We start from the raw sequence: 13,696 nt of genomic DNA on the forward strand, positions 1-13,696 counted from the left end.
TTGACTTACTTTAAATTTTCAGGTAAAATATTAAACATTTCCAAAAGACAATTTGTCATAACAGTAAAACATGCATCTCCTTGCCTATTAATGAGGCTGAGACATATAATATTGCCTATAGCTTTGAAGCTTCCTTTCATCCCTTCTTAATCCTATACCGTCATTCATTCCTAAGCACCCCTTCCCCACACTATTCTATGGTAACTACTATCTTGAGTTTTGGGTTTATTGTTCCTTTCCGTTATAGTTTTAGCATATACGTAATCCTAATTAACCTTCCGTTTGGTTTTATATATTTTTGAAGTGTATGTTAATGGATCATCTTCCATGAATTCTTCTGAGAGTTGTATTTCCTCTCAATGTTGTTTCACAGATTTATCCACCTTGATGTGTGCAGCTTTTCACATTTTTCCCAACTAATCATTTTCATACCTTATATTTTAGGAATATCTATTATAAATAGCATATGAATAATTTTTTGTCTCATCTGATAATCTTTGTCTTTACCTGGTAGTTTTAACTTTTTGTATCAATTGTGAAAATATGTTGGAATTTATGTCTGATGTTTCTTTTTGAATTTTTAATTTACGCTGCTTTTTCCAAGTTCATCATCCAAACTGCTCCTGCTCCTCCTCATCTCTTCTTTCTGCTTCTTCCTTTTCTATATTCATCATTTCTGTTTATTATCCTTAACTTCTTTTGGATTGATATTTAATTTCTTATTTTATTTTTCCTCATTTACTGATTTGGAAGACAAATGATCATTTTCTAATCTTAGAAAAGAAATTTAAAATGAACCCACTTTAAAAAGAAATTTAACTTGCATGTACTTAAAAGGTACAAAAGTAAGCAATATCTGTTCTCTTGAACCAAAGAAAACTTTAATATCTTTTTCACTTATATGCTTTTTTTTTTTTTTTTTTTTTTGGGGAGACAGAGTCTCGCTCTGTCGCCCAGGCTGGAGTGCAGTGACCGGATCTTGGCTCACTGCAAGCTCCGCCTCCCGGGTTTACGCCATTCTCCTGCCTCAGCCTCCCGAGTAGCTGGACTACAGGCGCCCGCCACCTCGCCCGGCTAGTTTTTTTTGTATTTTTTACTAGAGACGGGTTTCACCTTGTTAGCCAGGATGGTCTCGATCTCCTGACCTCGTGATCCTCCCATCTCGGCCTCCCAAAGTGCTGGGATTACAGGCTTGAGCCACCGCGCCTGGCCTTATATGCTTGTTTTGAGTGAAATTTCAGTGTATCTGTTTTCTTTTAATAAGTTAGATTTTACTATTATTGAGTCATATTATAAATATGTGTATATGTATATATGTTTCTACATACATCATTCTTTTTTATTTTTGTTTCCTGCCCCTGATTATTTTACTTTTGCTTTAAGTATATTGTTAAGATCCCTTAGTGAGAGTGTGATTGCAAAATTCTGTTTGAAAGTCTCTTTTTAAAAAATGATGTTTAGTCAAGTTGACTCACAATTTTTTGTTGTTGTTGTTATACTTAATGTCTCAAAGTATCTATTTGCCTTTGCTTTGGAAGGATAGTCTTCCTAGGGCATGCAATTGAGATGCAATTCAGGGTTTTAGATATCTATGCTTAACACATTGAAGATACTATTTTCTCTTCTGACTTTCATTGCTGTTTTTGAGAACTTGGCATTTAGTAAAACTAATTCCTTTCCATGTAATCTGCCTTTTCTCTTTGTCTGGTTCTATAATGTTTTCTTTATCTTTGGTGTTCTAGAGTTTCTTTTACGTGTCTGCGTGAGATTTCTTTCTTTTTTTATTCTGATAGGGTTTTTTTTTTGGCTTTTTAAATATGATGGGTATCTTTCTGTGAAAATTTTGTCATTGTTTTGTCAAGTATTGCCTTTTCCCTTCTAATTATGTATATGTTAGAACTTCTTGTTCTATGCTGTATTATTTCCTATTCTATCATTAATACTTTCCATTTATTTGTCTCTGTCTATTACATTCTGGATTTTTTTTTAGATTTGCATGGCATGTTTTAGTATTTTAGATTAACAAGTTATAAAAACTTATTAAAAATTCACCTTAGGTGAAAAAGAGTTTGAGAATTAACAATATATTCAGGTTCATTTTGATACTGGTAGTGATAATTTCTGAAATGGGCAAGTAGAGTAAGGTTTTCCTGGGTGTATTTCTTTTCTCTTTTTCCTTCCCTTTTTTTTCTTTCTCTCTCTTCTTCCTTTCTCTTTGATATTGATACATGGAGGTAAGTAATGCAGGTATCTCTGTTTTCTTTCCTGTTATTCAATATGGTAGCCACTAGTTGCCTGTGGCTATTTAAATTTAGTTAACTAAAAATGAATAAAAAGAAACCCCACAACATATTTGCTTGAGAGCCACATGTAGTTAGTGGCTACCATTTTGGACAATATATATAGGCCATTTCTGTCATTGTAAGCAATTCTATTAGACAGTGCTGCCTAAGGGGCCTTGGTTCTGCATATCCACTTCTTTGATATATTAACTATATTATTATTACATTCTCAATGTTATATTCCAGATGGTGAGATTATTATAAAGAAAATAAACTCTGACAGATTGAAGATTATTTTAAAATCTGCAAGAATGATTGGACATTAATCTCAAGAGAATCCCAAGGGAATAAAAGAGTGATCTAAGGAAGGTTCCCTTCAGCAGGGAGTGCTGTCTTAGCAGGATGAAGCTAAGGGAGCGAGTGGGCTTTATGCCAGGTATTAAGGAATAGAAAAGGAGAGGTGAAGTATGTCTGACAGGAAGTGCTATAGTTATGGTCCCTGGCAGTCATTGGTGTAACTGCCTGTAGCTGTGATGAGGGAATCAGCAATATAGTGCATCATAGAAGTCATAGAAACATCTCCTTTGGTAAATTAAAAACATTAGTGGGATGCATTTTTTAAACAGAGTTTTTGTTAGAGAGATGTGCCTACGTGTACTTCTTAAAGACATTTTTTTCAAGATTACTTTCCAATAAGTAGTCAAAAAGTATTAGGTAGGATATTAATATACTTCTTTACCTGTTTATCTTGACACTGCCATCTATCTTTGAATATGCCTTCTATTATTTGTTAATTGCCATTCAGAGTAGCATTGCTTATTAAATAAATATTTATTGAAATTTCTAATTTTAGGTCATGTGACTGTCCTTTCTAAAAGCATGTCAGATTGATCAAATATTAATGAAAAAATGTCCTGGAAGAAAGTAACTATTAATGTTTTCGAATAAGTACTAACTTTATGTTTTCTTTTCTTTTTTTTTTTTTTTTTTGAGACGGAGTCTCGCTCTGTTGCCCAGGCTGGAGTGCAGTGGCTGGATCTCAGCTCACTGCAAGCTCCGCCTCCTGGGTTTACGCCATTCTCCTGCCTCAGCCTCCCGAGTCAGCTGGGACTACAGGCGCCTGCCACCTCGCCCGGCTAGTTTTTTGTATTTTTTAGTAGAGACGGGGTTTCACCATGTTAGCCAGGATGGTCTCGATCTCCTGACCTCGTGATCCGCCCGTCTCGGCCTCCCAAAGTGCTGGGATTACAGGCTTGAGCCACCGCGCCCGGCCCTAACTTTATATTTTCAAAGGACAAGCCATTACTTTCTCATGCTTTCACAGTCCTTCCAAACCTAGCACCATTTCTCTAAGAGACCTCTAGAAGACTGAATGTTCCCTAGGGGTAGGAGACTGCCTCTTTTGTATGTTGTCATTCATTCTATAGCTTTTTTTTTTCTGGTTTATAGATGTAGCAAAATGTTGTATAAATATTGGTTTAAAAGTGTATCTGTATCTTAAAAGCTTTGGCTTTGAATACAGAGTTAACAGTAAACAAAGAACACATGGAAAATGTATTAATTGCTTTTAACAGACACGTATCTTCTATAGATGGTAAATAAGAGCTGCTCAGCTTAATTTATAGTTGACCTGAGAGGGCCTGGAATTGTAAAGTGCTCCAAATCTATTTTTTAAATATCTATATCTATATATGCCATGTATATATATATACACACACACACACAGCATATATACATATACATGGTAAATATATCTGCCATATATATCTCCCAGTTTATTTAAAATATACATTTCTGTTTAAATGGCCAAGATTGACTATCTTTTTAAAAAAAATTTTGTTAACATGTAAAGTAAGTCACAATGTGACACAGAATCCAAAATCTTAATTTTTTTTTTTTTTTTTTTTCCATTTTCAAGTGTTTACTGGGTGACATCACACTGTGGATTTAACCAAAGTGCTGTCTGGATTATCCAGTAAATGTCACATAGTAGTACTTGAGTAGCTCAGATAAAGGCCTCAGAACACCGTGAATGAATTCATACTGCGAAACAGTTTCCCAGATGAGTGCGTCATCTTAACTCCATGTCATTTTACTTTATGTTTTTTCAGGTATAATTCTAACCCCATAAATGACATTCATTTTGTATAGAATGATGGTTTTGTTTCAGAAAGTCAATCCAGTAATATGAGACAGTTTCTATTACGTGCATAAGAAAGCATACGATCGCAAATGTAGCCCTAGATTGGTAAAATAAATATTACAATATTAATCCATCAGGGAAATGCAAATCAAAACAATGAAATACCATTTCACGCCCACTAGGATGTCTACAATAAAAAAGAGATAATAACATGTGCTGGTGAGGACGTGGAGCAATTGGAACCCTCATACACTGCTGGTGGGAATGTAAAATGGCGCAGTCCCTTTGGAAAACAGTCTGGCAGTTCATTGCTTCTTTAGTTCTTTCAGCTGTTGTTTAAACTGTACAAATTTTTCATTATTTTGAAAGTCTGCATCAGAATTCTTGTTCTGTAAAGCCAAAAATTTCTTCTCCACCAATAATTTTAAATCTGGTATTTTTTCTGGACGTTCTTCTTTTACATGATTTATTGTAGATTGAACAGCCTTTACATAATGGTTTAGTTGCCGATCCATTGTAGCAAATTCAACCATTGCCTTGTCCATACTATATTCACTACTCACTTCAGTCTGACTTCCCACAAGATCCAAAGCCACACTAGAAGCTGTGTCCATACCAGAGTTGATACAGGCTTGGAAGTTTTTCAAGGAGGAGAGAGCAGACTCTACACCGCTGAAGGAGATGAAACCAGTTGAACCTGAATTTGAACTGGAACGTCCTGGCATCTTGAAATTATTACCTGGTTGTCCGAGTTGTCTCCGTCTGGTGGCACCCCAACTTCCCCTACCTGTACCCCCAAAATCTTAATTTTTAACGCAGTTTCATATAAACTACGAGAGCTCATATATTTCTAGAGTAGTTATATTCAACTACTCTATTAAAAAATAGATTTTGGACCCTATGTTACTGATATTTAAGTACAACTGGGAGAAAATGTAACTAAAACCTAATTATTTGAGCTGGGCATGGTGGCACATGCCTGTAGTCCCGGTTACTTGGGAGGCTGAGGCAGGAGGATCTCTTGAGTCCAGAAATTCTGGACTATGGTGCACTGTGCCAATCAGGTGTCCACAGTAAGTTCAGCATCAATATGGTGACCTCCGGAGAGCAGCAGACCACCAGATTGCCCAGTGAGGGATGAACCGGCCCAGGTCAGAAACAGAGTAGGTTAAACTCGCATGCTGAACAGTAGTGGGATTGTGCTTGTGAATAGCCACTGTACTCTAGCATGGGCAACGCAGTGAGTCCCTGCCTCTTAAAACAGAGCAAAATAAAACAAACGTAATTTTTTGAAACTATCATTTTACTGTTTAAAAGACAACAACAAAAGGTAGAGTGTTAAGCCAAAACAATTTGGAAAAAAATACTGTTAAACTTTACAGTTTCTTATGGATATAAAGGTGGAATATAATAAACTGTCTTTCTTTTTAATTGTTATTGCCTGTTTTCTGAGAATGCAACCTTATGTGTTTATGGCTTTACAGCTATCAGTATGAAGCTATTAACTGAATATTTTGGTTTCTGTTGAAAGATAAATATTTTAAATGAGAGAAATTATTGAACTGCAGATACTAAAGCCTCTATTAGTATTTTACATAAAAAGAATCAGTATAGTTTATTCCTTAGATTAATTTTCTGGGCTTGTTATTATGTCTTAGAGTATTGCCTGGTTGGTTAAGTAAAATATTTTTAAAATGATGATGTTTATCTTGATATTCCCTTACATATCTATACATGAAGAAAGGCCTTAATACAAAGGAGGCATCACATTGACAGTAGGCGGAAGTTTTAATTTTTATGATTGAGAAAGCTTTATAAGAGTAAAACTCAATTTTATCATTTAGGTTGGTGATGGATTTCTAGTTCTTTTATTAGAGGGGCGGTATATGTCTGAAAGGAACAGGTGCAGTTTATTTCAGCCTCTATTGTATATTAAATTTCATAAGTAATAATTGACATAGTTTGGGTATTTGTTCTTGCTCAGATCTCCTGTTGAATTGAATGCTGAAGATGGGGCCTGGTGGGAGGTGTTTGGCTCATGGGAGTAGATCCCAACGAATTTGGTGCTGTCTTTGCAATAGTGAGTGAATTTTCATGAGATCTGGTCATTTAAAAGTGTATATCACCTCTGCCCACATTCTCTTTCTTGCTCCTGGTCTCACCATGTGATGTGCCTGTTCCCCCTTCACCTTCCGCCAAGCTTCCTAAGGCCAACCCAGAAGGCAAGCAGATGCTGGTGTCATGCTTCTTGTGCAGCCTGCGAACCATGAGCCAATTAAACCTTTTTCCTTAGAAATTACCCAGATGCAGATATTTCTTTATAGAAATGCGAGAATTGCTTAATACAGAAAATTGGTAATAAAGAATGGGGCATTTGCTATAAAAATATCTGAAAATGTGGAAGGAACTTTGATACTAGGTGATGGGCAGAGGTTGGAAGAATTTGGAGAGCTGAGAAGAATATGGGAAATAAGGGAAAGTTTGAAACCTCCTTGAGACTGGTTAAATAATTGTGACCAAAGTGCTGATAGTAATATGGACAGTGACATCCATGCTGAAGAGGTCTCATGTAAATGAGGAACTTATTGGGAACCTGGAGCAAAGGTCATGCATGCTGTGCCTTAGCAAAGAATTTGGCTGCATTTTGCTTCTGCCCTTGGGATTTGTGGAAGGTTGAACTTCAGAGTGATATAGGGTATCTGGTGGAAGAAATTTCTAAGCACCAAAGCATTCAAGATGTGGCCTGGTTTTTTCTAATTGCCTGTGTTCCAGTGTTGGAGCAAAGAAATTTATATTTGAACAGGAAGAAAAGCATAAAGGTTTGGAAAATTTGCAGCCTGCCCACATGGCAAAGAAAAAGCTTTTTTCAGAGAGGAACTCAAGAAGGCTGTGGAGCAACTACTTGCTAGACAAATTTGCATAACTAAAAAGGAGTGGAGAGTTAATGTCCAAGACAATAAGGGAAAAACCTTGAAGGCATTTCAGAGACCTTTGGCAGCCCCTCCCATCACAGGCCCAGAGGCCTCGTGGGGAAGAATAGTTTTGAGGGCCAGGCCTGGGGCCCTGCTGCTCTGTGTAGCCTTGAGACACTGCTCCTTGCTTCCCTGCCACTGTGGCTCCAGCCTCAGCTCAAAGGCGCCCTGGTCCAGCTTGGGCCACAGCTCCAGAGAGTGTAAGCTGTAAGTCTTGGTGACTTCCATGTGGTGTTAAGCCTGTGGGTGCACAGAGTGCAAGAGTTGAGGTTTGGTAGCCACCACCTAGATTTCAGAGGGTATATGGAGAAAGCCTGGGTGTCCAGGTAGAAGACTACTGTAGGGGCTGGCAGAATCCTCACATAGAACCTCTGCTAAGGTAGTGCCAAGGGGAAATGTGGGGTTGGACCCCCTACACCGAGTCCCCAATGGGACACTACCTAGTGGAGTTGTGAGAAGGGGGTCATTGCTCTTCAGACCCAGGAATGGTATATCCACCAGCATCTTGCACCCTATACCTGGAAAAGCCATAGACACTCAATGCTGGCACCTGAGAGCTGCTGTGGGTGGTGCACCCTGCAAAAGCTACAGGGGCAGAGCTACCTAAGGCCTTGGGAGCCCACCCCTTGTTACCAGTGTGGCCTGGATTGGGACACGGAGTCAAGAAGATTATTTTGGAACTTTAAGATTTAATGACTGCAGGCCAGGCGCAGTGGTTCACACCTGTAATCCCAGCACTTTGGGAGGCCGAGATGGGTGGATCACGAGGTCAAGAGATTGAGACCATCCTTGCCAATGTGGTGAAATTCTGTCTCTACTAAAAATACAAAAATTAGCTGGGCATAGTGGCATGTGCCAGCTACTCGGGAGGCTGAGGTAGGAGAATCACTTCAACCTGGGAGGCGGAGGTTGCAGTGAGCCGAGATTGTGCCACTGCACTCCAGCCTGGTGACAGAGCGAGAGACTCCATCTCAATAAAAAAAAAAAAAAAAAAAAAAAAAAAGATTTAATGACTACCCTACTGGGTCTCAAACTTGCCTGTGGCCTACAGCCCCTTTGTTTTGGCTGATTTCTCCTATTTAGAATGGGAATGTTTACCTAATATCTGTACCCCCGTTGTATCTTGGAAGTGAATGACTTGTTTTTGATTTTACAGGCTTGTAGGTGGAAGGGACTTGCCTTGTCTCAGATGAGACTTTGCACTTTGGACTTTTGAGTTAATGTTAGAATGAATTAAGACTTTGGGGGACTATTAGGAAGGCATGATCATATTTTGCAATTTGAAAAGGATATGATATTTGGAAGGGGCTAAGGGCAGACTGATACAGATTGGATATTTGTCCCCACCCAAATCTCATGGTGAATTGTCATCTCTGGTGCTGGAGGTGGGGCCTGGTGGGAGGTGTTTGGATCATGGGTCAGATCCCTCGTAGCTTGGTGCTGTCTTTGTGATAGTGAGGAGTTTTTGTAAGATCTCATCATTTACAAGTGTGCCTCCCTTGCCCCCTCTCCAGCCAACACATACACTTTGGCTCTGGCCATGTGACATGCCTGCTACCCTTTCACCTTCTGTCATGATTAGAAGCTTCTTAAGGGCTTCCCAGAAGCAGAGTAGATGCTGGTGCCATACCTCCTGTACCACCTGCAGAACTGTGAGCCAATTAAACCGCTTTTCTTTATAAATTACCATGCCTCAGGCATTTCTTTATAGCAATGCAAGAATGGGCTAATACAATAATATGAAAGAAACACCCGAAAGAAACACCCAAAAGAAAGTTAGAGCCACTGATATCACCTGGAATCCCTCTGCAGGGCTAAGTAGAAGTTTAGCCCATTTGAACAGAAGTCTGAGAGAACTTTCTACGATGACAAAAATGGCCTGTGTCTGTCTTGTTCATTACAGAAGCTGCTTACCACATGTGGCTGTTGAGCACTTGAAATATTGCTAGTGTGATTAGGATTTAAATTTTAATTAAAATTTAAATAGCCACATGTGTCTAGAGGCTACCCTATTGGATAACACATCCTTAGAGATCAGAAAAACATATTTCTCGTGCACTTGTTTTGAGTCTTTGTACTTTTGAGTCTGTGTATGTGGCTGCCCTTTCCAGCATGCTATGAATTTCTGAGGAGGGGGACAAAGTGTTGTGTCATTGTGAAGCCTTAATATGGGACTCAGGAGAGAAGATCAGAGTACATGTTAAATGGATTTGAATAGTAAAAAGAGAATAAGGAGATTAATACTTGAAATAAAGTAAAATACATGAGCCTGCACTGCTCATTTTGCAAGACAGGAGAGCAGGTATTTAAAGTGTTTTTATGCATTCTCTGTTTGGGATACTAGATGAGGTGCAAGGATTTCTTTTCTTAAATTGCTGAGATTCCTTTTAGAGAGAAACATCTAACATGTGAAAGAATAAAGCTCTTAAGCTCCTAAATATGTGACATGGATAACATGTCACTAAAATATAGCACAGGATTTTGTAATTTGTACATGCAACAGGTATTCCAAGGGCTATGCTAGGTGCCACAGTAAATGAGAAGCATATAGGAGAGAGAAACCTAGAACACAAAGAAATAAAATAAAAAGGTGTAATCAGTTCAGTAAAGAAAAAATGGGGACTGAGAGTGATTAATGGAGAGGTTTTTTGATGTAGCTGATTATAGAAAGTCTTTTTTTTTTTTTTTGAGATGGAGTCTCGCTCTGTCACCCTGGCTGGAGTGCAGTGGCCAGATCTCAGCTCACTGCAAGCTCCGCCTCCCGGGTTCACGCCATTCTCCTGCCTCAGCCTCCCGAGTAGCTGGGACTACAGGCGCCCGCCACCTCGCCCGGCTAGTTTTTTGTATTTTTTAGTAGAGACGGGGTTTCACCGTGTTAGCCAGGATGGTCTTGATCTCCGACCTTGTGATCCACCCGTCTCGGCCTCCCAAAGTGCTGGGATTACAGGCTTGAGCCACCGCGCCCGGCCTAGAAAGTCTTTTTAAGGTGGTGAAGTTTGACACCAAAGGACAAGGAACTAGTTTAGAGAGGAGTGGACAGTAGTACTGAACATGAGGTGGAGAAACCGTGTGGCAGAGGGGTGGAGAAATCCAAAATGCTGTCAGAGAAGGTGGGCAGTGTCCAGGCCATGTGGGAGGTCATGGCCATAAAGATCATGGTAAGGATACTGGATTTTCATTCTATGGAAGTTGGAGTCTGTTGAAGAGTTTCAAGCAGGAGATGAGCTATTCTGGCTTTCTAAAAAGATCACTTTAACTGCTACAGGGAGTGTATTAGTGTGCTCTCAGGCTGCTATAAAGAACTGCCTGAGACTGGGTAATTTATAAAGGAAAGAGATTTAATTGACCCACGGTTCTGCTTCACTGGAGAGGCCTCAGGAAACTTACAATCATGGCAGAAGGCAAAGGAGAAGCAGGCACCTTCTTCACAGGGTGGCAGGATGGAGTGAGTGGAAGCAGGGGAAATGACAAATTCCCTTTATAAAGCCATCAGATCTTGTGAGAACTCACTTGCTTTCGAGAGAATAGCATGCGGGAAACCACTCCCATGATCCCATTACCTCCACCTGGTCCTGCCCTTGACATGTGGGGATTATGGGGATTACAATTTGACGTGAGATTTGGGTGGGGACAAAAACTCAAACCATATCAGGGAGAATTGATTGAAAGGAGGAGAGGGCGGACAAGGAAGTGTGAGATAGGAGGCTCTGGCAGTAGTCACATGAATTAGGAGGGTGGCTTGTATGAAGATTGTAGCAGTGGTGGGTCAAGGGGTGGGTGAATCTTGCAGATAAATTGGAGGTGCAAACTGTAGGACCTGTTGATGAGTTAGATGTAGGATGTGAATGAAAAGGAGGAATCGAGAATAAGTTTTTTTTTTTTTTTACTTGAGCAAATAGGCAGATAGTAGTGCTGTTATAGGCAGATAGTAGTGCTGTTAACTGGGGTGGAGGAGGTTGTTACTTGTTCCGTGAATTTTGGAGAAGAAAAAAAATCCCCCCCCACCTTTTTTTTTGAGATGGAGTCTTGCTCTGTCACCAGACTGGAGTGCAGTGGCACTATCTCAGCTCACTGCAACCTCCGCTTCCCAGGTTCAAGTGATTCTCCTGCCTCAGCCTCTTGAGTAGCTGGGACTACAGGCGCCCACCACCACACCTGGCTAATTTTTGTAGTTTTAGTAGGGATGGGGTTTCACCTTGTTGGCCAGGATGGTCTCAATCTCCTGACCTCATGATCCGCCCGCCTCGGCCTCCCAAAGTGCTGGGATTACAGGTGTGAGGCACCATGCCTGGCCCAAAATATCCCTTTTTAACATGTTAAGTTTGACATGTTTAAAATAGAGTATCACAATTTGACACATCAGGCAAGCCCCTAGATATGTGAGTCTGGAGCTTACATATATGGAGTGGAGATATTTAAGCCCTGAGAATGGATGGAATCCCAGTGTGGGCAGGTTGTTTGGAGAAGGAAGCTAAAGATGTAGGCGAGTGGTCAGAACAAGTTCTGAGGGACTCCGGGTTCAGAAAGTTCAGAAATAGATGATCCAGAAAGGGAAGAGGAGGCAGAAACACAGACTGGGAAGTAGCCAGTGGGGAGGAGAACGCCAAATGCTGATTTCTGGACCTAAAGAAAAAGTGTTTCAAAATAAGGGAGGGACAAACTGCATAGCGCGCTGCTGTGAGGTGGGGCAAGATGATATTATTGGAATTGGCAAGAGGAAGGTTGTTGCATCCTTTGAGAAAATGGATTTTTTTGGAGTCTTGGTGGTAGAAGCCAGACTGAAGTGAGACTGAGTGAATGGATGGCAAAAAGTGCTGACCATGCTTGTGAGAAATTTTTTGAGACCTTTTGCTATAAAAGAAAGGAGAGAAATGGGAACTAACTGGAGGGGTATCTGAGGTCAAGTGAATGGAACTCGGTGAACACATGGAGAAATCAAATTAGTGAGAATTCAAAGAAGATGGAACTATGAATTGGCCTTGAAAGATGAAATTATTTCAGTTGTTACAAAGGCAGTTCTGTGGAGGGAAGCATTACGAGTGCATTGCCACACAAAGGTAGCAGTGAAATTTATAGAATCAGGGGAAAATTATGGATTTAATAATTAGGACTGCTCTGACTAGCATTGGGTAGTAGTGACAAGTATTTAGGGTGGCAACAAGTGGTGAAAAGCCTGAAATGTGACCATAACGTCTTTTCCACATATATTGTTGGCAAATTAGTCTATATTTAAAATGAATAATTTATTGTGTTTTTTGAACTAGCGATGTTAAATTTGATGCTAAGAAACTACTTAGTATCCAAACAAGGTATTTCCTTTTCTATAATATGTTCCTTTTAATAGTGGACTTAAGTTTTGATTAGAGCACATACCAGTATCTATGTTTTAAAATCTATAGTTCTTTTACTGTTTTTTCATCTAAAGGTCAAGAACTCTTGTTTCTTGTGCTTTGTTTTTTATCATTCCTGTTAACCTGGTTTTATTTTCATTTTATTTGGAATGCTTTCTCTAGATATGTTATGCCTTTCAGTATGTTATAGCCAAAAAGAAACTAGGAGAACTTGACATTTATTACTGTGTTATCTTATCTGATATGAAAAGTGGGAATAAATGATTGTTTTTAAATATACAGTTTCCTTAAGAAGTATATTTCAAGAAAATATACATATTCGTGTATTTTGAAGGTTAGTAGATTTGACAATCTGAACATTATTTATAATAGTTCCTGAATTCCCAGCCTGGCTGTGTAATTTAGTATAATTTGGGTGGATGCACCATTGAATGGCATGTAGGTGTATGTTTGTCTTGCCCCCAGGGCATGCTAAGTACTTTGTACTCCCTCCTAGAACTGTTCATTTTAAGTATTTAGTCACCTTGGTAAAGGTAGGTGAAAATGAAAGCTTAAAATAAGCTATAATTATATTCAGCATTGGTGATATATTACTCTGACAGAGGAATGTAAATTGGATCTAGATATTATACAGTATTAAAGCTGACCTTCCAAGTTTAAGGTACGAAATTTGTTAGTTTGTCACATGTGAGCAGTAATGTATTGTTTTCTCCTTTTAAGAAGCTTTGTGTATTGATTTTAAACCGTCTAGGTTTGTGTTTCCCTAGGCATTCATGTAAGATTATTCTTTTGGGTAATTAAAAATATTTTTCTTATTACAAAAAATATAAGTTCATTATAGGACAATAAGAAAATACACAAAAGCAAAATCAAGAAAAATGTATAATATTATCTACTTAAATAGACACTAACTTCTTGGAGGAAGAGAGAGAGAGATAGACAGACACT

General features: G+C 39.1%; 2 protein-coding genes across 3 annotated transcripts in view; one reads left to right on the top strand and one right to left on the bottom strand.

Moving 5' to 3' along the window:
- DIAPH3 (diaphanous related formin 3) overlaps positions 1-13,696 on the top strand; it is a 512,593-nt gene that overhangs the window by 132,107 nt on the left and 366,790 nt on the right. The window lies entirely within an intron of this gene.
- Positions 4,232-5,229, bottom strand: LOC117063719 (E3 SUMO-protein ligase NSE2). The gene has a single exon (XM_033177600.1). It carries the CDS (start codon positions 5,148-5,150, stop codon positions 4,731-4,733), a length of 420 nt encoding a protein of 139 aa, XP_033033491.1. The 5' UTR covers positions 5,151-5,229; the 3' UTR covers positions 4,232-4,730.

This window comes from Trachypithecus francoisi, unplaced genomic scaffold (assembly GCF_009764315.1).
Source record: "Trachypithecus francoisi isolate TF-2019V2 unplaced genomic scaffold, Tfra_2.0 Lachesis_group18, whole genome shotgun sequence".
NCBI lineage: Eukaryota > Metazoa > Chordata > Mammalia > Primates > Cercopithecidae > Trachypithecus > Trachypithecus francoisi.

What these genes read in the sequence shown, in the direction of transcription:
- LOC117063719 (XM_033177600.1), bottom strand. Translation starts at nt 5,150, where the DNA reads ATGCCAGGACGTTCCAGTTCAAATTCAGGTTCAACTGGTTTCATCTCC.